Raw genomic sequence first — 21,790 nt, 5'->3', positions numbered from 1 at the left:
GCATTCTCGTGCAGTTATTGTCCAGTGTCTGAAAATTTCCTGGTATGAGGCCCTCACTACATAAAAAATGTAGTAATGTACTGACATACGGACATTTGATATACTGACTCAAATTCTGACTCCTTCTAGCTCCCACCTATTCTATGGTCTAGTGTCATTTCTTTTTTAAATACACAGAACTTCCACTCCCTCATTGGATCTTAAAGGGAGGAACCAGCACGCCACCCACTGCCCATTGCAGGACCCCCTCCATGTGACCCTTAGCTGACACTTTCAGAGGTGAAGTGGATGTTTGTGAAGTGGTTCATTTCATAATTGAGAGCACTACTAGGTAGGAAGTCCCGCATTTTGGGGAGCCTAATTTTTCTTCCTGCAACTTCTACCCCTTAGATATAGTTCTGTCCTTGGAACAGAACAAAATTAATTTACTATGGAGGCAGACAGATTTGCATTTGAATCCTGGCTCCATTAGTTATTTACCTTGGAGGAGTTACTTTATTATTTTTATTATTAGTTTCAGGTGTACAAAACAATGCAATAGTTATCCTTTTCACCCCTCACAAAGTGACAACCCCCCTCCCCCATCCACTGCCCCCTCTGCCCCCAATATCATACATATCTATTACAATTCCATTGACTCCATTCCCACACTATACTCCACATCCCGTGACTATATGTATATAAAATTATAGTTTATATACAATATTATTCAACATCAGCTTCAGATATACAGTACGGCAGTCAGGCCTCTACACTGTCTATGAAGTGGTCTGGAGACGTTACTTTAGTTCTCTGAGACTGGAAAGTGGGGACAATAAGAACACCTAGAGCTGGCCGAGTTGGTTAGGAGTTGGCTTGGGACACCAGCTCTGAGCAGCAGGGCCCTACTTCGGATCCCACATGAGGGCCAGTGACGCTGCGCCCTCCACAGCTAAGATGGTGAACAACAGCTCAACCTGGAGCTGGGCTGCCATGAATCACCGGCGACGGCGTAGGCTGCAGTGGGGCTGGCCAGCAGCTGGCATGAGCTTTCATGAGCCACTGTAAGCGGCCATCCAGTGTCCAGTGAGCGACTGCTTCAGCCAGGAAGAGCGCAATGATAATACCAACATGGGCCAGCAAAGTGACATCCTCCGCAACTAGATTGAAGAACAAAAGGACAGCAACTTGTCGGTTCCGCTTCCCCGATTCCCCAACGCTGTTCCCTACCCCCAATTCCCCAATAAAATCTTAAAAAAAAAAGAACACCTAATACATAAGGTTGTTGTAAGATTAAATGAAGTAGGCATACAAAGCACTTAGCATGGGGTGTGTAATCGGTGTTCTGAGTGTCGGTGGGCATTTGACCAGGTGAAACCACTTTTTTCAGAGTACATAGTCTTTACTGTCTTGGATAATAATCAGAGATGTTATGCCTCCATAAAGGGTTAGCAGTCAGTTCAGAGCAACGTTAATTCTGAGCAGTAACTTAGAATTGGAGCATTAGAGAAGAGAAAAAGACATAGCAACGAGCACCACCTAGTGGCCATTCAGAAGGTGTAAGAAATTTATTTTTATTTTTTTTTTGGTTTATAATTTTCTTTCTTTCCTTCTTTCTTTTTTACTAAAGTTTATTGGGGTGACAATTGTTAACGGATGGATCTTGAGATTATAATGCTAAGCGAAATCAGTCAGACAGAAAAAGTAGAGAACCATATGATTTCACTGATATATGGGATAGAAAACTGAAAACAACAAAAGAACAAGAAAAACAAATGAAGAAACAAAACTCATAGACACAGACAATAGTTTAGTGGTTATCAGAGGGTAAAAGGGGAGGGGGGGGTTGTAGATGAGAATAAAGGGGATTAAATATATAGTGAAGGAAAGAAGGTGTAAGAATTTAATCAGCCCATCATCTCATGAGGAAAAAAAGTTCAGCTCACTGACCGTCATCAATTCTAACTGTGTGATGGGCTCTGAGTGGACAGAAGTTTGATTTCCAGCCCATTTTCCAGATCCAGAAAAGTTGAGTCTGAGTACTCTATATACTAAGGTCAGATAAACACAGATTTGAGTTACAGAAAAGTGAAGTCGTTTCTTGGACTTAATAGGGTGGAATGGGGGAATGTGAAATAATAATGCTCCCTTCTTTGTCGATCCCCCCCCCCCGAGAAAAGTATGATGTTGCTTGTGTGTAATCTGGGACCAAGCCCCCTCTTCCCTCCAAGACTATGGACAAGCTCCAGTCCACCCAAGCCATTCCTTTTCCAGATGGGGTGGTAGGAGAAAATATGGCTCAAGACTTGAAAAGGGAAATTCTTAAAGGGAATTGATCATAAGAGGCTGAGAAACCCTACTTAAACTTGTTTGATGTAATTACAGACTTACAGAAAAGTTGCAAGAATGATACAAAGAATTCTCATAAACATTCACCCAGATTTCCCAAATATAAACATTTTACCATGCTTATTTTTTTCCTTTATTATTCTTTCTCTTTCTCTCCCTCTCTCTCCCTCCCTCCCTAACTTCCCCTCTCTCTTGACACACACACACACACACACACACACACACACACACACACACACTGTTTGAGAGTAAATTGCAGACATAATGCTCCATTACTCCTAAATACTTTAATGTATATTTTCTAAAAACAAGGACATTCTCTTATCAAAGTCAGAAAATCATCCCTGATCCAGTACTCTTATCTAATGAACAAAGCTTATTATAATTTCACCAGTTATTCTACTAAGAGCCTTTATAGCAAAAGAAAAAAATTCTGGTCCAGGATATAATCCTAATTAAATGTACATATTACATTTAGTTTTTATGTTTCTTTAATCTCTTTTAATCTAGAACAGTTCTTTAGTCTTTCTTTGTCTTTAATGACCTAGATAAAATATTGAGTAACCAAATAAATAATAATATTAACAAATTATAAACTATAAGAGAAAGCAAGAATCCATGAGTTTATACTGACATATATAAATGAATAAATAAATGAGGAAGGAGTGAAAGCTTTTCCTGAAGAGAATGCCAACTAATAAATGGAGAAGAGATGACAGAATGAGAAAATCACAACTTGACAACCATAATAGTAATAATCAGGCAAAAGTCATCAGTGGATGCTAGAACTAGTAGATGAAAGATTGATGAGTAACAGGATATTTACATAGTCTCAAAGTATTTCCGCACAAAATATGTATTCATTACAAAGAGGAAACTAATAATTTTACATCGAAGAAAGCTGGAAGACACCGCTTTAACAGGGATCAAAGTTAACATTAAATAATATGTGCCTTTGGTATTCCTTGCCAAAATGCATAACCTGAATTTAAGCCCAAGGAAACATCAGATAAATCTAAACTGAGGGACAATCTGTAAAGTAAATGGCGTATACTCTTCAAATTCTGCCTTTTAACCAGAAAACGTTGACAGCTCTGCTTTAGACTAGGTGTTAGGGTAGTTGAGGGAGATCCAGTTCTTCAGGGCAAGGGCCAGGTCTTTTTTGATGTGAGGACGCTCTGAGTCCTTCTCTCAGGTGACAACTGTGCCCATCAGGATGCACAGGGGCCAGAGGTACCATGCCTACCTCCTACTCCCATGGTTGCAGAGCCAGGGACTCCAGGGTCCAGGAGACCACATCTCCATTGTAAGGTGTTTGGCCAGGGCCTTGGAGTCCTCTAGAATTTGGAAGCACTTTCCCAGGGGCATAAATATAAGACAAATACAAGGCAGCACTTCCTGATGCAGAAGGTGGAAATTTCTTGACTCTGGGGAGTAAGAAGTAGGAAGTTAAGCTGGTTCAGGAATAGAAAACTGAATTTTCAGAATGGCAATGTCAAGAGACAATTACTGAGTGGTATTCAGTATTTCTAAGGTGAGTGTGGGAGGGTGGGGAGACCTTATAGCAACACATCTTCCTTCATGCATTCCCTGGTTTTCCCAATGCCACCATCAGCCTCCCCAGCCAACTCTAGGGGGTGGGTTTGATGAGCTTCTGTATAGGTAGCAAGTCTGGCCCCACAGCAATGGGATTTCCTGGGGGTTCTTTTTCTGGAGAATGAAGATGGGAACAGTGAGCAGGACACAGCCTCTTGGGTTGGTTTTTAGTGACCTACGGAATGACAAGCTCCAGTGCCTATTACTACACCAAAGTGATGTCTGAGCTCTTCTTACATACCCCGTCAGACACCGGAGTCTCCTTCCAGGCCATCAGCAGCATGGCGGACTTCTGGGATGTGAGTATGAGATCGCCTCTATCCCTCCCCTCTTCTCAATGGCCTGAAGGCTTAGGCCACAGGCCAGCATTTAGGGACATCAGACAGTGGATCAGGCCATATTTAGAGACCAGGTCATTCCAGGGACAGGCTGAGTCAAAGGGTCAAGCAAGAATTAATGGATCAGACTAGAGTTAAGGTGGAAGTAGGGGAGAGGTCATGATGACGATCGGAGAGTCAAGCCAGTAGTTAGACTAGTATTGGGAGTCAGAGGTAAGGCTGAACTTCTAAATGCATGTTAAATAAATGGTCAAGGTTCATGTGACAGCTGAGTGATCCAACAGAAACAGACTGGAGACAAGTCTGGGTGTCAGGGAGTGAGGGCAAAAGTCATTCTAAGGGTAGGGATTGGCATGAGTCTGGGTTAGGCCCAACCCTGCTTTGGTCTAGTTTGCCCAGGGCCCACTACTGGACAGTTTGTATTGGACCAAATGGTACAACAACCAGAGCCTGGGCCACGGCTCCCACTCCTTCATCTACTATGAGAACCTGCTTCTGGGGGTTCCAAGGCTGCGGCAGCTGAGGGTTCGCAATGACTCCTGTGTGGTGCATGAGGACTTCCGCGACGACATTCTGAACTGCTATGACGTCTACTCCCCGGACAAGGAAGAACAGCTCCCTTTTGGGCCCCTCAATGGCACAGCGTGAGTGAGTCCCCCCACCAATGTCACAGGGCTTGCCCCTCTGAACCTGACACCATCCCACTTCCACTGAGCCTTAAGGGGAGAGGTAGAGATAGAGCCTTGGGGGAACTCAGGGGAAATGGGGTGAGGGCATCTTTCTGAGTCCCAGCTGTGACTGTTGGGAAACCTTGGTCTGGATCTCAGGGACAGACAGAGCCATAGCCTCTGGACTTGTTTACACACACAGGTCATGACCACATTTGCCCTACTCTGGAGGCAGTCCTGCCAGAGAAAGCATCCTTTCTTGCCCAGAAGTCCCTTGGGGACATGGAGAATGGATGAAGCATTGACACTGCCACATGAGTCATGGTTGGAAGAGTGTGACCTTTGGAGTTGAGTATGGATGATGAATTAGGGGAGAAAGGAAGAAAGGACATATAGGACTGAAATGAAAGGGGAGGAAGACACAAGGGTGCAAGAGGGAAAGTTTGTGGTCAGAATAGAGAACCATGGGGTGCACAACCATAAGAGCAGAAAGGGTCTTTACTGGATTGTATGGGCCAGGTGCTTCCCTTGTAGGGACTACCCAGGCTGGGGTCAAAAGCGGGGCTTGGGTTTGTCATCCATAGTCTTGGGTGACATCATGAAAAATTAGGAGATTTACATTTGAGAGCATGAATCCTAACCACTAGACCACCAGGGAGGTGACAGGAGATTTACATTTGAGTTTCAGTTCTGCCACTAAGTAGCCGAATAATCTCAGATATCTCTGAATCTTAGTGTCCTCATATGCAAAACGTAGATATTTACCCTTAGTTCTCAAACAGTTGTTAGTATCAAACAAGATAAGATGTGAAATACACATATGTATGATATGCATATATAGTACCTGTGAAACTGTAAACCCTAGGCAATCGTAAAGTATTGCCATTGCCTTGGGAGATCAGCTTTAGTTTGGGTCAGACCTCTGCTCAGATGGCTTCTTCCTTGGCAGGTGGACATACCACTCACAGGATGAACTGGGGGGCTCCTCTCACTGGGGACAGCTCACCAGCTACAGTGGAGGCGGCTACTACCTGGACCTTCCAGGATCCCGACAGGGCAGCGCAGAAGCACTGCGGGACCTTCAGGAGGGCCTGTGGCTAGACAGGGGCACTCGGGTGGTCTTCATCGACTTCTCAGTCTACAATGCCAACATCAATCTTTTCTGTGTTCTGAGGTGGGTCCCCTTTCCCTACGGCATCCCTCCATCCATGGTTCCTGGTTCCCTCCTCTGCTTGAGACCCTTCCCTAAACATGTACCCTGTGGTGGGGGTGGGGAGAGGAGGGAATGGGAGGAACTGTCCTGGCCCAGCCCCCACAGACCTCTCTCCCTCTTCCCACAGACTGGTGGTGGAGTTTCCAGCTACAGGAGGTGCCATCCCATCCTGGCAAATCCGCACGGTTAAGCTGATCCGCTATGTCAGCAACTGGGACTTCTTTATCGTTGGCTGTGAGATCATCTTCTGCATCTTCATCTTCTACTATGTGGTGGAGGAGATCCTGGAGCTGCACATCCACCGGCTTCGCTACCTCAGCAGCATCTGGAATATTCTGGACCTGGTGGTCATCTTGGTGAGGGACAAATATCTTGGACTTGGGACATATTGGGAGAAGGGGCATCCACCCTGGTAGGGGCTCCAAGTTCTTCCTGTTGAAGTCGCATGTCCTCCTTAGGACTTCTGGTCAAATCCCTGGGTAAGCGCTCCCTAAGCGAGAGGCTGATGTTCCTCTGGCTCGGCCTTGGGAAAGTCACACCCCCCTCCCTCTAGTCTGTGATGCAGGCCCTGCTCTTTCTTTATGCATTTGATATGCTGTTCCTCTTCTGTCTCTTGCCTTTATGACCTATCCCATTAAAACTCCTGCCTTTTCTCTTCTATTAAAATATTCTGCCTCTTCATCTTTGTCTCCTTCCTAGGAACAGGACAAATCATTAATTTCCTGACCAAGGCTGGGAAGCGGTGGAAGAGATAAAATCACTTAGCTCTGGTTCTCTATGGCCCTTTACAACCCACGTGTTTACCACTGGCCCCAGAGCTTTCTCTTGGGCTTTAAGGCACTGCCCACTCATCCGATCCAGTTCCATTTGAACCTGAGATAGTCAACAACTCAGCAGCTAGGGAATTATTTTTCCCCCCACCTGTCTTACTGTCTCACTTACCTCTGTGACTTCATTGCTGAAGTTCCCTTGAGATCCCCTTGACTCCTCTGACACCTCCAACCCCTGTGATGGCAGCTCTCCATTGTGGCTGTGGGCTTCCACATATTCCGAACTTTGGAGGTGAATCGGCTGATGGGGAAGCTCCTGCAGCAGCCAAACATGTATGCTGACTTCGAGTTCCTCGCCTTCTGGCAGACACAGTACAACAATATGAATGCGGTCAACCTCTTCTTTGCCTGGATCAAGGTACCCTGAGATTCCTCTCTTCAGTTCTGCCTCAGGGCGCACAATTCTCCCTCCGTCAATACTCGTCTCATTTTCCTTGTCTGGTTCGGCTACTCCTATGGCCTCTATAGTCCCCCGGAGTGGACTGTTCAAAGCTTTTCTCTTTTCTTCCTTAATCGTTTGGTTCAACATGGTCCTTCCAGATATTCAAGTACATCAGCTTCAACAAAACCATGACCCAGCTCTCCTCCACGCTGGCCCGCTGTGCCAAGGACATCCTGGGCTTCGCTGTCATGTTCTTCATCGTGTTTTTCGCCTACGCCCAGCTGGGCTACCTGCTTTTCGGGACCCAAGTGGAAAACTTTAGCACTTTCATCAAGTGCATGTGCGTGTCCTGCCCCCTTCACTCCTCCCTGGCCCCTCACCCTCCAGCTCTGTGGGTGTATGTATCCTTGAGGAAGCTGGGTATATGCATGTGGGTGTGTCTGTGCTTAAAGCATCTGTGCGAGTCTCTGGAGACCCTGGTGTGTGTGCTCAAGTATCTGCGCACCTCATTCTGTGTCTATCAGATTGGGTTGGAGGTGCAGGGTAAGGTCTGTCTGAGTTCACCGAAGAGCAGTAGTTAGGAAAGTGGGATGGGGGTGTGGACTGGAGTCAGGGTTAAGGTTAGGCTCTGGGTGAAGTCCAGACCCTTGTCTCTCAGTTTCACTCAGTTCCGGATCATCCTTGGGGACTTTGATTACAATGCTATCGACAATGCCAACCGCATCCTGGGACCTGCCTACTTTGTCACCTACGTCTTCTTCGTCTTCTTTGTGCTACTGGTGAGGGTCCTTCTGAAAGGTGGGGATTTGGGAACCTGAGGGGTAGAGGTATAGAGGGTCTGCAGGGTGGAGTTTTGACACTGCACCCCCATGTTCTGCATTCAGGATTATGATGGGTTTCCCAAATCAAGAATGAGGAGTGTGTTGGGGGGGATCTTCTGAGAGCTGGCTAAGGTGGTTGGTCAGTGTGCACAGCACAGTCAGGTAGTTTGCACAGTATAAAGGAGTCTGCAGGCTCCCTCACTAAAATCACACCCCTATCCGCCAAGGATGGAAAGGGAGAGAAAAATGCCTTAGGAGAAGTGGCTGCCCCTGGAAGCTTCTATGCCTATTCTCCAAGATTCCCCTTTTTCTGGGATTTCTGGCTATTTCTACTACCACTGCTTCGTATTTGTTCTCTTTCACTGCCAACCCTGAAAGATCTGGGTTTGATTTTTATTAACAAAGTCAGCAGGTTTCTTTATTTGATCAATGGATGGGGATACAGATATGGATCGGGGTAGATGATAAAGAGAGCACGATTATATTATCACCTTGAAAAGTTTCTGACTTCAGTGCTTCATGGGCCCTTATATGGAGGGGTTCTGTGGCATATGTTGGGGTATCTTTCTGGTCAGACTACTGCAGCAATTGAGTGAGGATACCAGGTTGATGAAGGGGCACGGTCCATCCCTAAGAGGACTGTGCTGAAAGGCTCTGGGGACCCTGAGGTGCCAGGGTTAGTGGGCTGCAGGCATTGGCCTCTTTAGAACATGTGTCTAGGACATTAATAGGGTCAGTGGGCTCAAAGCTGTTAGTGGGTTTGGGGGTAAGGCCCCGTGTCCCTGCTTTATCCTCCAGAACATGTTCCTGGCCATCATCAATGACACATATTCAGAGGTCAAGGAAGAGCTGGCTGGACAGAAGGATGAGCTGCAGCTTTCTGACCTCCTGAAACAAGTAACTCCTTAATCTCCTTGAGTGCACATCCGCAAAGGGGCCTGTGCTCTTGTGTGCCTTCGACTTATCCCTGGAAGCCTGGCATCTTGTCAGCGGGGGGTGGGGGCAAGGGACAATGAGGAGGATGTAGGAACTGGTGCCTGTTTCCTTTCCTCTTCTAGAGCTACAACAAGACCCTCCTGAGGCTGCGTCTGAGGAAGGAGCAGGTTTCAGATGTGCAGAAGGTCCTGCAGGGTGGGGAGCAGGAGATCCAGTTTGAGGATTTCACCAACACCTTGAGGGGGTGAGCAACCAGGGATCCAATTTTCTTGAACATTGGTCTATAAGTCCTTGACCCTCAACCACACATCCTTCGCCTATAAGCTTCTGATCTTGGCCTATGGACCTCTGACCTTGACTAATTGGCCTTTGACTTTGGCCTATAGGTCTCTGATCCTGACCTTCAGAATTGTGCCCTTGGTTTAAAGGTCTCTGACCATGTTCTGTATCGTTCTGGATCTTGTTGAACCAACTTTTAGGACTAATGTAATAATATAATTCCCTAATCACTGAATACATCCCTCACTCCCACAAAACTCTGATCTTGGTTCTATGCTCCCCACAAATACTGGTCTATTCCCTCAGCCATTCTCTCCCTGCTTCCCAGTTAAACATATTAACCAACACTGAACAAATATATTGTGAGTACCAGTTGATCATTGCTAAGGTATCCAATGAAAGGTGGAGCATAGCAAGAGATGAGGCTAGACACATGGGCAAGGGTCATATTGGAAAAGCCTCAAGCACCACTGCTCTATCCAAAGAATAGGGTGGCCAGGAGGGATTTTAAGCAGGGAAAGGATATATTTAGACCTGCACTTTAGAATGATTAATTAACTCTAGTTGTATTCTAGAGGATGGATTTCAGGGGTAGGGCACAAAGGGAAAGCCGAGGGTGGTGGGGAATAGGTTATTTATAGGCAAAGAGATTTCTTTGGGGTAAAATTGCTAAATCTTGGCGATCCTGGCTTTCCATGTGGTCCCCCTCTTCCCGAGAAAGAAAGAGTCTTGCCGGAGTCTGGCAAAAAGAGTGGGGAGTCCATAATTGAGAGATCACAGCCAAGGCATGTCAGAAGTCATTTCATTATTCTGTTCTCCTCAGACTGGGGCACACAGAGCATGAGATCACTGAGCTCACGGCTGCCTTCACCAAGTTTGACCAAGATGGGAATCGCATCCTGGATGAGAAGGAGCAGGAACAAATGCGACGGGACCTGGAGGAGGAGAGGGTGAGCCCAGTTGTTGGTGGAGAGGTCGTGTAAGGAAATTGCTTACCCTCCCTTCCCTGTCGACATGCCCAGAACACAAACACAAACTGAAAATCCTCTGATAGATGGGCAGGAAAGAGCTCTCTAGAATAGTGGTTCTCAAATTGCTACACATTAGACTACCTTGGGAGCTTTGCAAAGTCCTCATAGTCAGACCACACACCCTAGACCAGAATCTCTTGGGTGGGGGTAGTTGGGGGGCCCAGACATCAGTACTTTTAAAAACTCCCCAGGTGATTCCAACGAACAGCCAAGGTTGAGAAACATTGCTCTAAAACACAGTCTGAGGGAGAAAAGAACAATTGCCCAAGAATCTTTGACAATTCCTCCTGAGGACTTGCCTTTTCCTTGGGATTTTCAAACTCTGATCCCCAGCTGCCCCTATTATGCCTGCTTCATCTCTAGCTAGTGTAGACCAAAAAGTCTAGGGCAAGAGGGACAATGCGAGGAATTCTGGTACTGTCCCTCCTCTCCCAAACTGAGTTGGCGTTTAGTGAACACATTAATCAAAGCCTCAAGGAGCCCTTGTTTCTTTGGGTGGTGATTCCCTCTCAGAGCTTGGGCCAGCTGTGTGTCAGCACACCCCTCTGATCCCATTGTCTCCAGAGTTTGAGAGGGAAGGAGAATAGCAAGAACTGGAGCCCAAGGCTTGGGTCCTGAGAGCCCATTAGAACTGGTGATGGAACATGAACTGATGGCTTTGCAGAGTCATCTTCTCCTCTCTGACCTCTGACTTCCTGATCAGGTGGCCCTCAACACTGAGATTGAGAACTTGGGTCAGTCTATTGTGGGGAATCCACCAGGCAAGTCGCATCCAGAGGCTGCCAGAGCCAGTGGCTGGGTTTCAGGAGAAGAATTCTACACGTATGTGCAGCCCGGGGCCCAAGGCTGACTGTCTTTATAATATCCTACCTTGAGCTTCTTTCTACAACCTTCTAATCCCATGTCCTAGCCCAGGGAGAACCTCTGTCCCTTAATTCTCCCTACAAGGCTCAGCTTACCTTCCTTATTCCTATCCAGACACACATTGTTCTGTCCCGCATTCCCTTATAGACAGCCGGCTCCCCAGACACATATTTCTGCTCCCTCAGTCTCTCTCAAATCCTACACAGGCTCACAATGAGAGTTCTGCAGCTGGAGACTGCCCTGGAAGGAGTCGTGTCCCAGGTTGATGCTGTGGGCTCAAAGTTAAAGATGCTGGAGAGGAAGAGGCAGCTGGCTCCCTCCCCAGGCACGGTAAGTGGCCTTTCACCTGGATCCTCTTGGCTCTCCACAGCTGAACTCTACCATCTGTTCCACTCAGTTGGTGGAGGCAAAAAAAAACCCCAAACAATTGAGAGACCTGTTTTCAGGCTCTTGCAGCAACATGTTCTTCACAGTAGTCACTGTATCCGAGGAGGCGGGGGTAGAGGGAAGGCCTAAAGGTGGTTGCTCTGGCCTGAGGGCTGCCTTGGCCTCTAGGAGACAGTCTAGGTTTGGAGAATCAGATTCAAATAAAGGAAAGTGGGACACAAAGTCCTCTTTCTAATGACCTGTCCCTTTTTCTTCCAACAGGGGGAACAAGGCATTTGGGAGCACCTACAGCCAGCTTCAGCTGTGACTCCAGTCCCCTGGGGAGTCCAGGGTGGCCAGGAAAGTGGTGGGGAGGGGTCCTAAAGCATCAGGCAGCAGGCTCCTCTCTCACTGCCTCCCCAGAGGCCCTCTCTGCACATGCTGTCCACTTCTAGGGCAGTAGTTCCCACCACCACTGCTGCTGCCAAGTCCCACCCAGTGTTTGGCCTCTTAAGCCAATATTTCTGTAGGTAGCTGGGTATCATGCTTAGGCTTGTGACTCAAGTGTTTCTGTGTGCAGCTATGTAGCTCTGCATACTCTGTAAAATAACATTTCCCACTGGACCTCTCACTCCCTGTGCTCTAATCTCTACTGCAGTGATTTTTTTTTTAAATTAAAAAAGGTCAATAACAAACGGAAGAAAGGAAGGGAGGTTAATGATTTTCTCCAAGCATCTGGATAGCCACAATTTGTGAAAAAAGTGTAAGCCAAGAGAATAGCAATATCTAGATGTCTTTCTACTTGGCAGTGAAACCTATCCTTTGTGCATCTAGAGATCTGCTGCTGGCACCTATGAGGTTCTTGTCTTCCCCATAGTGTCCCTTTAGAAGACATGGGCAAGTCATACAGGAGAGGAGACTTTCTCAAGTGGGGAGATTACAAAGTTGCAGAGGAGTTCGCGTGACAACCTCACCAACCTCCTGGAGCAAAGTTCATGAAGGTTCAGTGGAGGAGCCTGCTGAACACTGGGAACTGAGGGGGCTGTAAACCAGGATGAAGAGGGAGCCTGAGGAGAAGCAGGGCCAAGAAACGACCTCAGGATTCAGAGGTCTTTGGACTAAAATGTGTTTTGCTCTGACTCTATTCTTCCATAGGACAGCGTGGTTTCCCTGGCAACTATCAATAAAAATCCTTAGGAAAATCAGGACTTTGCATTTGCTTCTGGGTTTGTAAGGGGAAGAAGAGGGGTGGAACTGTGAGCTATCCTTGTACTTGGGCTGGGGAAAGCTCATCCCCGCTGGGAGGTCTAGAGTGGAAACAGCAACAACGTGAAGGGGCTGGGCTGTCCCAGGTAGCCCTGAGATAAGAACTTCTGGCTCATAGAAATGGTTTGAACTGATGGGCACTATGATTATACCATTAGAGACTGGAGACAGTGACTTAGGGAAGAGAATAAGGTAGCCCTTACTCTGGGGTAGCTGGAGTGTGTGTGTGTGTGTGTGTGTGTGTGTGCGCATGTAGATGGAAGATAACCAGGGATAAGACCAAAAACTTCTACACCAAGGTTTTGACTGTATAGGTCTGTATCCCAATACCTGTTATACTTGTATACCCCCTTTCTCTTCCCCTGTAACCTTTGTCCTTCCCTCATTTTCCATCTTGCATTGCTCCCCAGTCACTTTTTCTAATCCATTGCCTCCCACTCCGCCGTTCCCCGTCCCATCAAGTATACTCTATACACCTAGGAGACGTGTGAAACAGCTAAACAGTTACGATAACCAGATTGTATTCTCAGTCCTAAAAAAGTTATGATCTATGCTTTCTTATAGAAAGGCCCAATCAACTGAAGAGCAGTAGGTGCCAGCCTGCAGCTTTAAAAAAAAGGGGGTCAAGGAGTTGGTGTTAACCCAGGACATAGGAAGGGAGAATATTTCAGCTCAGGGATCAATGCCTGACCGTTTCCCTAAGTCCCACTGAGGCTGCTTTCAAAAGCATGGATTCCCTGAGCAGCCTTTAGTGACGAATACCAGCCTGGGGGCGGAGTCTCTGGGGAGTGGGTAACCTGTCTGCGGAGACTTTGGTCAGCAGGCCACCCGGGGCTCTACCTACCCCAGAGAGGTCGTGAGTCTTGCTCGTGACTCTTCCAGGGAGTGGCCGCAGGGATGAGCGCATCCTCATTTCCAGATGTCACGACTCTTGACAGTGGATCGACTCACGATAGCCTTTCTTAGCTTCAATTTCGACTTCTTGCTTACATTTTATTACTCATTATTGTGCGGCATAACTTAGCGGAGAGACAGAGCTGCCGACCAGGGCTGGAGGGACCGTTTCCCCCCGCCCCCCCCCCCGCACTCCCGGTGCGCATGCGCATGCATCCCAGAACCGGAAGCTTTGCGGAGCCCAGCATGGCGGCGGCAACCGAAAGTGTCCCGGCGACCCAACGAGAGGAGCCGGTTCGAGGTACGCGGAGTCAATAGGGATGAAGTGTCCAGAGGGAGGCTTGGGACTCCGGGTGGGGGCCCCGGATGCTAGGACTTACTTGGCAGGAGCAGGCCGGTCGGAGGGAGGGGCGTGCCCGTGTGTGCGTTAGTGTTTGTCCTCTCAAAGCGACCGAGTGGTTTGGCCGCGGGATCGGGTGTGAGCTGGTTCGGGTGCAAGGGAGCACACAGCTGGTATGTCCGGTAGGACGAGGACGAAGTGAGGCACTTGAAATTATGGCATATGGAGAATGGAGCCGACTTAATCAAATGAGGACAGGTGGAGGGATGTGGGGGTAGGATGCGTGGTTGGATTAAGGACCCGGTGTGGGGCAGGACACTTACTCATTCTCCTTTGATCCAGACGATGCCGCCGTGGAGACTGCCGAGGAAGCGAAGGAGCCCGCTGAGGCTGACATCTCTGAGCTCTGCCGGGACATGTTCTCCAAAATGGCAATTTATCTGACTGGGGAACTGACGGGTGAGGCGGGGTCTGGGTTCTTTCGGGGAGCGCACCACTCGCTGGAGCTGCGGTTTGGCTTAGGGAGACCTGGGAAGGGCTTCAGCAGCATCAGTCAGCGGCTCCCTCCCCAACCCCACCTGCCCTGAAGTATGCCTGTTGGAAGTTTGGGGAGGTCATGAATGGAAAGGAAAGAGAGCCATTCCTTCCCTGGAGAAATTCACAAAGTACTTTCAGAAACGCATAAGGATAATTAATACAACTCTGCAGGCCTTCGTAGCGTGCACTCCCGCTGGCAAAATAAAAGAATTCATCAAGAAGTACTTCCTCCGGGGGAGTCAAGTATTTTGAGCAGGCTTGTGAAGGGAATGATTAACCAAAAAGGGGGAAACGACTAGTGAGTGAAGTGGTATCAGTGAGCAGTTTGGCTAAAGCGGCTGTATTAACTGGGGCGAAGAGAAATGGAATTGGGGAATGGGGAGTGACCTGCAGATTAGGGACGTCTTAAGTTGGCCTGAGGGTTTGGTGACTCACCCTTTAAGACATGATTAATTTTTTTGGTCTGTGGTCTATTTCCAGGTGAGCACATAATCTATGTGTGGAGGAGAATCCAAAAAGTGAAGTCTGGTCCAGTGTGGCCTCTCATAAGCAGTTATGATATTGTTTCACTTCCCCAGGAAATTCTGAGCTAAATTTGGGAGTCAGAATCTATAAGAAAAGGCTTGATGCAGAATAGAAGAGCTTATAAAGTTTCTGTCAGTCTGATTATTTATTTCTGAGCAAGAGAAACCAAGCAACAAAATCTAGATTTTTGTCTTCTCTTTAAAAATTCTAAAGATTTGGCAATACTAGTCCCCCATTCTTGTAAGCCTATGCTTGCTTGGAGCCGAGGAACTGTCTCCTTTAAATGTACTAATGTTATGTAGTTTGTCCCCGCCCTGCCTGTTTTCTCCCTTTTACTGGGACCTGGTGTCCCTTGCAATTTATCACTCTTCTTATATTGTTGTGATTTTAGTAGTGGTACAGAAATGACTTTCTGCACCAATACCTCTATCAAAATTTGTAAAGTAAATGATAGATTAAGGTGCCTACATGTTCCAAGAGCATATTTCTTTGTAGAAGTGAATAATCTTATGTGTTTAATATGTAAGCATCTGGCTTGCTTAACTAATTTATGTGATGTGGGGTGTCTCACCCTTGTTTTAAAGAGACTAGTTTGATAGTAGCAAGTATGAAGATGGAGGAGAGAAATGAGCAACACTTCAGATGAAAAGTAATGATGGTCTGTGAGAGTGATGGTATAAGGAATGGAAAGGAGGGGATGGGAGCAAGAGCATTGCCCAAGTGGAATTTATAGGAATTTATTGGGTATTGAGGGATGGGAGCAGCCTAAAATGTGTTTGAGGTTGTAAGCCTGGGTGGTGCTGTCAACCAAAATAGGAAAGCTGGAAAGAGGAACCATGTTCAGTGTGAAAATAATATTTTCAGTTTTGGTGTGGCTGATTTTAGATATTACCAGGACACTCAAGTGACTGTTATCAAGACATTCAGGTGACTTGCACATGTGAGTCCAGAGCTCAGAAAGTGATCAGAACAAGAGAAACAGGTTTGGTAGTCATCTGCAGAGTGCTGTGAGCTGAGGCTGTGCAGGATGATATTGGCAAGGGAGAGCTTAGAGCTAGTTAGGAGGGCCTTGACTAAAACCTCAGGGAATGTCGGTATAGGGCAATTAATTTGTTTTTAATAACAGCACTTGAAATACCTAGGTTTCCAAATGATTTATTTACTATAAAATTAATTTTAAGCAGATTGTAATTTCCCCCTGATTTTCACTCTTACTTTCATAAATGCTTTTATGAATTTGAAAGGAAGCTAGCATCATCCTGTGAATGCCATGGGAATGTGCCACCCATTAAACATCAGTTATGTGTCAGAGTTGAAAAAAATTGAGAACTGATAGTTAAGGAGGTTGGATGAGAAAGAATCTGGCATAGATACCTAAAAAGAGCAGTTAGAAAGAGATTAAAAATCAGTGTAATACAGTATACAATGCTGTAGCAGTCAAGAGAGAATTGCATGAAGAGAAGGAGATCATAGTGTCAGATACTATAGAGAGATTCAGGGGGAAAGTAACTGAGAAAATGCTATGGATTTCATGTTTAGGAGAGCACTGATGACCTGGGAGCATGTAATTTCTCTGGATGGCGTGGGCACAGGCTAGATTGCAAGGATTCACATGAATGAATGGTGAGGAAGGTGAAGCAATAAGTGTAAGCTACTCTTTCAAAAAAGGGTTAGTAGTGAAGCTCCTTTCCTTTTCTGAGCAAATGATATCGGTGTAGCAGAATAGAGGGAGTGCTTTTGGGCTAGAGGAAACCTGAATATATTTCTAGATAGAGAGGAAGGTCCAGGATGGAGAGAGAGATTGGAAATGCAAGAGAAAGGATTGAAGAGAGGCCCTGAAAAAGTAGAAGGGTTTGGGCTTGAGAGCACAGGAGGAGGAGTTGTCTTGGCAAAAATAGGAGCACTTCCTCCTCTTGGGAGGATATTAAGGTTCAGAGAAGTTTCAAAGTGAGGCAGAAAGGTTGAGACAGCTTATGTAAGTGGGCTTGGCTTTTGGGAAAATTGGAGTAGAAGCCATGTGCTTTGTGTAGGGATAGGGAAGGGAATTGAGGATATGAGAAGCAGGCAAATGGTTTGGAAAACTCAATGTATAAAATGCAATATAGAATCACACAATAATAAATGAGTTAGTAAGAAGTGGTGAGGTTCTAGTTGATTTTATATACATTTATGATGTAGTCCCCCAAATTTCATGTTTTTATACTGTTTTTGAAATACCAAGACTATTTCACCTCCCTTTTCTTAGGACATGAGTTTATCATTTCCCTTATTAACTGATCCTAAAGCTTCTGGATCTCATTTGGTTTAAATAGCTTGTTGATTATTGCCTGAGTTTCTACTTAGATATTCAGAGTGCACAGGCTAAGTATAAATGTCATAGATCAAAAGTGGCCTGCTCTTTTGATATTGCCTAGGTCCTGCCTTGAACCACCATTTAGCCTATAGTTCTACATTCCAGTGATTTAAGACAAATCTTAAAGGCATCACATCTTCTGTTTGTTTTAAAGCCACCAGCGAAGACTATAAGCTCCTGGAAAATATGAATAAACTAACCAGCCTGAAATACCTTGAAATGAAAGATATTGCTATAAACATTAGTAGAAACTTAAAGGACTTAAACCAGAAATGTAAGTAATAAGTTTTATAATTAAACATGTTTGTAATGAATGTTCTCTTGTGGTTGGGGCTATGGAGAAGGAGAAGGAACATGGCCCCTGTCCTTGTGGAGCTCATTTTCTAAAAGTGATTACAGGGGCTGGCTGGGTGGCTCAGTTGGTTAGAGCGTGAGCTCTGAGCAACAGGGTTGCCGGTTCGATTCCCACAAGGGCCAGTGAAGTGCGCCCGAGCTGAGCTGCCGCTGAGCTGCCAATGGGCAGCCCAGCCGGATGGCTCAGCTGGTGAGAGCCCACACTCTTAACAACAAGGTTGCCGGTTCGACTCCTGCAGGGAATGGTGGAATACATGCCCCCCGCAACGAGAATGAAAGCGGTGACTGGACTTGGAGCTGATGGGTCCTGGAAAAACACAATGTTCCCCTTCCCCAATGCCCCAACACCATTCCCTTCCTCAATTCCCCAATAAAAAAAAATAATAAAAGTGAATTATACAGTTAATATCTTCCATTCTGAGGAGTAGCATGTTTTGGTGGTATTGTTATTTATGCTTCTGAATCTTGTTTTGATCAGCTTATTTCTGGAAAGGGATGGGGGAGTGAAAGGGTAGCCAGATTCTAGTAAATTGATTTAACAATGAAATCCATAAAGAACTACTCCATAAACAGAAAACCAGACATCTATAAATGGAAACTGCTAATTTAGACTGGTAGAATATATTTTTCCATTAACTTCTTTTTATGTTCTCTGTCTCTAGGGCACTCTTTCTTGGTCTGGGAGTACCCAAAGAATAGAATCAGTAATGGAAAGATTGCTTGAGGAGCAAGGAATTTAAAGAGACAAAATTAATGGATGAGAGAGATGTGCTTTGTCTAGGTCACAGTCGTGCCTGATCAGCTAGCTACTGTCTTCTAAAACATCTGTTTTGCTAGTGATCAGAATCATGTCACCCCACCTAGTGTGTCTTAAGTAGAGCTGGAGAGAGACTAGCATTGTTACTTTCTCATCCTGTTTCCATACAACTTGTTGGCAATATAAACATGTTGTCTCACCTTATTTTTAAAGATGCTGAACTGCAGCCTTATCTGGATCAGATCAATGCAATTGAGGAGCAGGTAGCAGTTCTTGAGCAGGCAGCCTACAAGTTGGATGCATATTCAAAAAAACTGGGTAACCATTTTAATTTCTGTTTTGATTTAATAAGAGTATCCCCCTGCCACCAGTATGACCTTGGGTGATATGATAGTTAACATTTACAGTGTGCCTACAATGATCTATTTTAATCTTCACAAAAATGTAGTGAAAATTTTTTATTAGTAGTAGTAATAAAAATAACATTTCCTGAGTACTTAATGATATATCAGGCATTGTTCTTTACGTCTTACCTATATTATGTTTCTTTATCCTCTCAATAATCTATGAGGTAAGTACATGATTTTTATTCCCACTCTGTAGAGGAGGGAACTGAGGTTGAAAGGGTTCAATAACTTGCATAAGGATGCAAAGCTTGTATGTGGGAGAGGTGTATTCCAAACCACAATCTGTTTAATTACAAAGCTCAAACTCGTATAATTGTGGTTCATCAGGCTGAAGCATCTTTGATAATGTAGATACATATGTCTTAAAAAAACAAAATAGTCAATCAAGAGTTTTCTTGAAGGATTACTTTTCCTTTGAGGAGGAAACTGGTACTTTTAGTGTTGATGGCTTGCTAACTGGCTGTGGCTCTTAATATCCATGATTAGAAGTAACAAAGTTGTTTTTATCCTAGATATAATTTACAGATTATTTTCATCATTGACAGTTGTTGACTATTTCGATAGTGGCTTGTAGCAGACTGAAATTTGACATGAGTGGTGATTAGCAGTTTCATTGTCCACGATTACATTTACTAAATAGTCACTGTGAACCTTGCTATGTAGGAGGCATTGTATGAGGTGCTTTCAATGTTTTAAAGAAAAAGTGAATCTATTACATGAAGAGGCTTATTTGGTGGTCTTTTAAATCTTTGTAGCTTTCAAAATTTCTTTCCTAGAGTGAGGGGTAGGAATAAGAAAGTAAAAGGCGAAACATACATTTATACTTCCTGAGAGTTCCAGGCTGTCTACTGGAGGGTGCCTGAGACAGTGCCTGAAGAGGCAATTTCCTGTGCTTAGTAAGTCTCCTGCTGGCTCAAATAGCAGTAGATCTGCTTACTCCAGTGGAGCTGGTAGAGCCATCTGAGCAGGTGCTGGACAGGGTTAGAACAGAATGAACTTGTGTTGGGTTCTCTTTGTGTGTGTGTTTGACTTCTTACCTTAAGCTGTGCACATCAGTGACATTTGGGCAGATATCCAAATACCTGTCCTTAGATAATATGATAGCTGACATATATGGTGTACCTACAGTTTGGACACAGTTTGGCCAGCTGATGAGATTGAATCTAATATACTTTTTAAAAGCATAATAGACATTTTTTAATTTGCTTGGAAATGCTAACAAAAAAGTATCTTTGTAAGAGCCAGTTTTTAAAAATACAACTTCCCCTCCCTACAGAAGCCAAGTACAAGAAGCTGGAGAAGCGATGAAAAAACTTATTCCTGTGGAACAAAGTCTTTTTTCATGTGGAAGAATATTTTATAAGACCTGAATCCTGAAGCTGAAGAATTGTCAAAACTCCTCAAAAGGAAGCCATGCTGGCCATCCCAGAAACATCCCACCTTTGGAGTAAACTAGAGGACTGTGGCTACTCCTGCATTTTTCTTGGAGCAGAATCCCTCAGAAACTCACACTTAAAACCCCTTACCTTTTACTTGAATGCTTCATTATCCGTTCAGGACAAAGAGTCTCTCAAAGTTCAGGATAAACCTGGGCTTGCCAGTCGAATCACATGAGAGGCCCTATTTTCTCTACATTATTTTCTTAAGTGGCTGGATTTTGAGTTACTGTAAATGGTTGTTTTTTCTCTTAACGATGCTACCGTATTGCTAACAAGATTAAAAAAAAGAAAATAAAACAAACTTGTTCTTTATGGTTTATCATCTTGTGAATGTCAGTAATTTACTTTTCCATAACATTGCAAATAATAGAAAATCTTAAAATAATTTCAGGCTGAGTCTTCAAGACAGAGCAGAAACAGTGAAAAGAGTGTTGTGGTAGTTTGGTGTATGCGATGGATCCTTCCTGTCTCTTCTATGTGCGAGTCAGATATCTGGGGATGGACGACATTGTGACATGTGCTCCCTTTTAGAAATGTGATAAAGACAAAGACAGGATGTGTATGTGTGTGTTTATGTGAGATGGGGAGGTAGGGCTGCCATTCATAAAGTATTTTCTAAAATATCTTCCTACTTGTGTCTGCAGGGTCAGGGGGGCTCCTGGGTACCTGATTGTCTTCCTTTCAGACTAAAGACATCAGTGGAGAGAGGATACTGACTGATCAGTCTAGTTTGGAAGACAGGTAACCTTATCCAGAGTTGGGTGTTAGCAGTTAGGAAGGTACCTGAGGTCCCTAATTCCATCTCCAAAACGACTTCTTTTTTTAAAGTGGTGAAAAAGCAGTTTATTAGAAAGGATAGTAAACTCCACAGAAATGGGAGCAGGCCCGAGCAGTAGAGAGAGACTCAAGGGCCATTAGTAGGAGAGAAAGTCCACTCCAAAGAGTCTGGAGAGGGCCCGAGCAGAGGCAAGGCTCAAAATGCTCAAAACGCTTCAGAACGGTTCTTAATTTCCATTCCTCACTATCTCTGTTCCAAACTACCATTGTTTAGCCTCTGCTCCTCTGGACTATTTCATTTGTCCTGCTCTAATTATTTCCTGCCTTCTGCTAACTTAGGGCTTAGTTTGTTCTTTTTCTAGTTCCTTAAGGTATAATGTTAGGTTGTTTATTTGAGATCTTTTCTTTTTCTTACCAGAGAGACATTTATAGTTATAAACTTTCCCCTTAGAGCTGCTTTGCTGCATCCATAGGTTTTGGTATGTTGTG

The 21,790-nt window shown here is 45.1% G+C and overlaps 2 protein-coding genes and 1 long non-coding RNA gene across 3 annotated transcripts in view; 2 read left to right on the top strand and 1 right to left on the bottom strand.

Annotated features, from left to right (window-relative positions):
* Nucleotides 1-13,748, top strand: part of PKD2L1 (polycystin 2 like 1, transient receptor potential cation channel) — a 37,913-nt gene extending 24,165 nt beyond the window's left edge. The window contains exons 4-16 of the mRNA XM_019636401.1: nucleotides 4,096-4,223; nucleotides 4,653-4,906; nucleotides 5,880-6,104; nucleotides 6,271-6,499; nucleotides 7,161-7,331; nucleotides 7,514-7,695; nucleotides 8,014-8,134; nucleotides 8,975-9,073; nucleotides 9,235-9,356; nucleotides 10,215-10,341; nucleotides 11,126-11,244; nucleotides 11,493-11,616; nucleotides 11,935-13,748. Coding sequence (XP_019491946.1) covers nucleotides 4,096-4,223; nucleotides 4,653-4,906; nucleotides 5,880-6,104; nucleotides 6,271-6,499; nucleotides 7,161-7,331; nucleotides 7,514-7,695; nucleotides 8,014-8,134; nucleotides 8,975-9,073; nucleotides 9,235-9,356; nucleotides 10,215-10,341; nucleotides 11,126-11,244; nucleotides 11,493-11,616; nucleotides 11,935-12,036 — 2,003 coding nt within the window. The 3' untranslated portion in view covers nucleotides 12,037-13,748. The remainder of the gene's footprint in view (nucleotides 1-4,095; nucleotides 4,224-4,652; nucleotides 4,907-5,879; nucleotides 6,105-6,270; nucleotides 6,500-7,160; nucleotides 7,332-7,513; nucleotides 7,696-8,013; nucleotides 8,135-8,974; nucleotides 9,074-9,234; nucleotides 9,357-10,214; nucleotides 10,342-11,125; nucleotides 11,245-11,492; nucleotides 11,617-11,934) is intronic.
* On the bottom strand, nucleotides 10,180-13,852 carry LOC109379655 (uncharacterized). The gene is made up of 2 exons (XR_002123245.1): nucleotides 13,763-13,852; nucleotides 10,180-10,326 (listed from the first exon to the last, which is right to left on the bottom strand). It is a non-coding gene; the product is annotated as an uncharacterized LOC109379655 (long non-coding RNA).
* On the top strand, nucleotides 13,796-20,843 carry BLOC1S2 (biogenesis of lysosomal organelles complex 1 subunit 2). Its single transcript, XM_019636400.1, has 5 exons — nucleotides 13,796-14,113; nucleotides 14,495-14,611; nucleotides 17,722-17,841; nucleotides 18,892-18,996; nucleotides 20,362-20,843. Exons 1-5 carry the CDS (start codon nucleotides 14,017-14,019, stop codon nucleotides 20,391-20,393), a joined length of 471 nt encoding a protein of 156 aa, XP_019491945.1. The 5' UTR covers nucleotides 13,796-14,016; the 3' UTR covers nucleotides 20,394-20,843.
* The last annotated feature ends 947 nt before the right edge of the window (nucleotides 20,844-21,790 follow it).

Source organism: Hipposideros armiger, unplaced genomic scaffold, assembly GCF_001890085.2.
Source record: "Hipposideros armiger isolate ML-2016 unplaced genomic scaffold, ASM189008v1 scaffold_28, whole genome shotgun sequence".
Lineage (NCBI taxonomy): Eukaryota > Metazoa > Chordata > Mammalia > Chiroptera > Hipposideridae > Hipposideros > Hipposideros armiger.
Note: the sequence above shows the minus strand (reverse complement) of the source record. Positions and strands in the feature narration are given on the sequence as shown.

Coding starts and splice junctions, on each gene's coding strand:
- BLOC1S2 (XM_019636400.1), top strand. CDS start 14,017: ATGCGCATGCATCCCAGAACCGGAAGCTTTGCGGAGCCCAGCATGGCG. Junction 14,114..14,494: donor ACGAGAGGAGCCGGTTCGAG/GTACGCGGAGTC, acceptor CCTTTGATCCAG/ACGATGCCGCCGTGGAGACT. Junction 17,842..18,891: donor AAAGGACTTAAACCAGAAAT/GTAAGTAATAAG, acceptor TTATTTTTAAAG/ATGCTGAACTGCAGCCTTAT.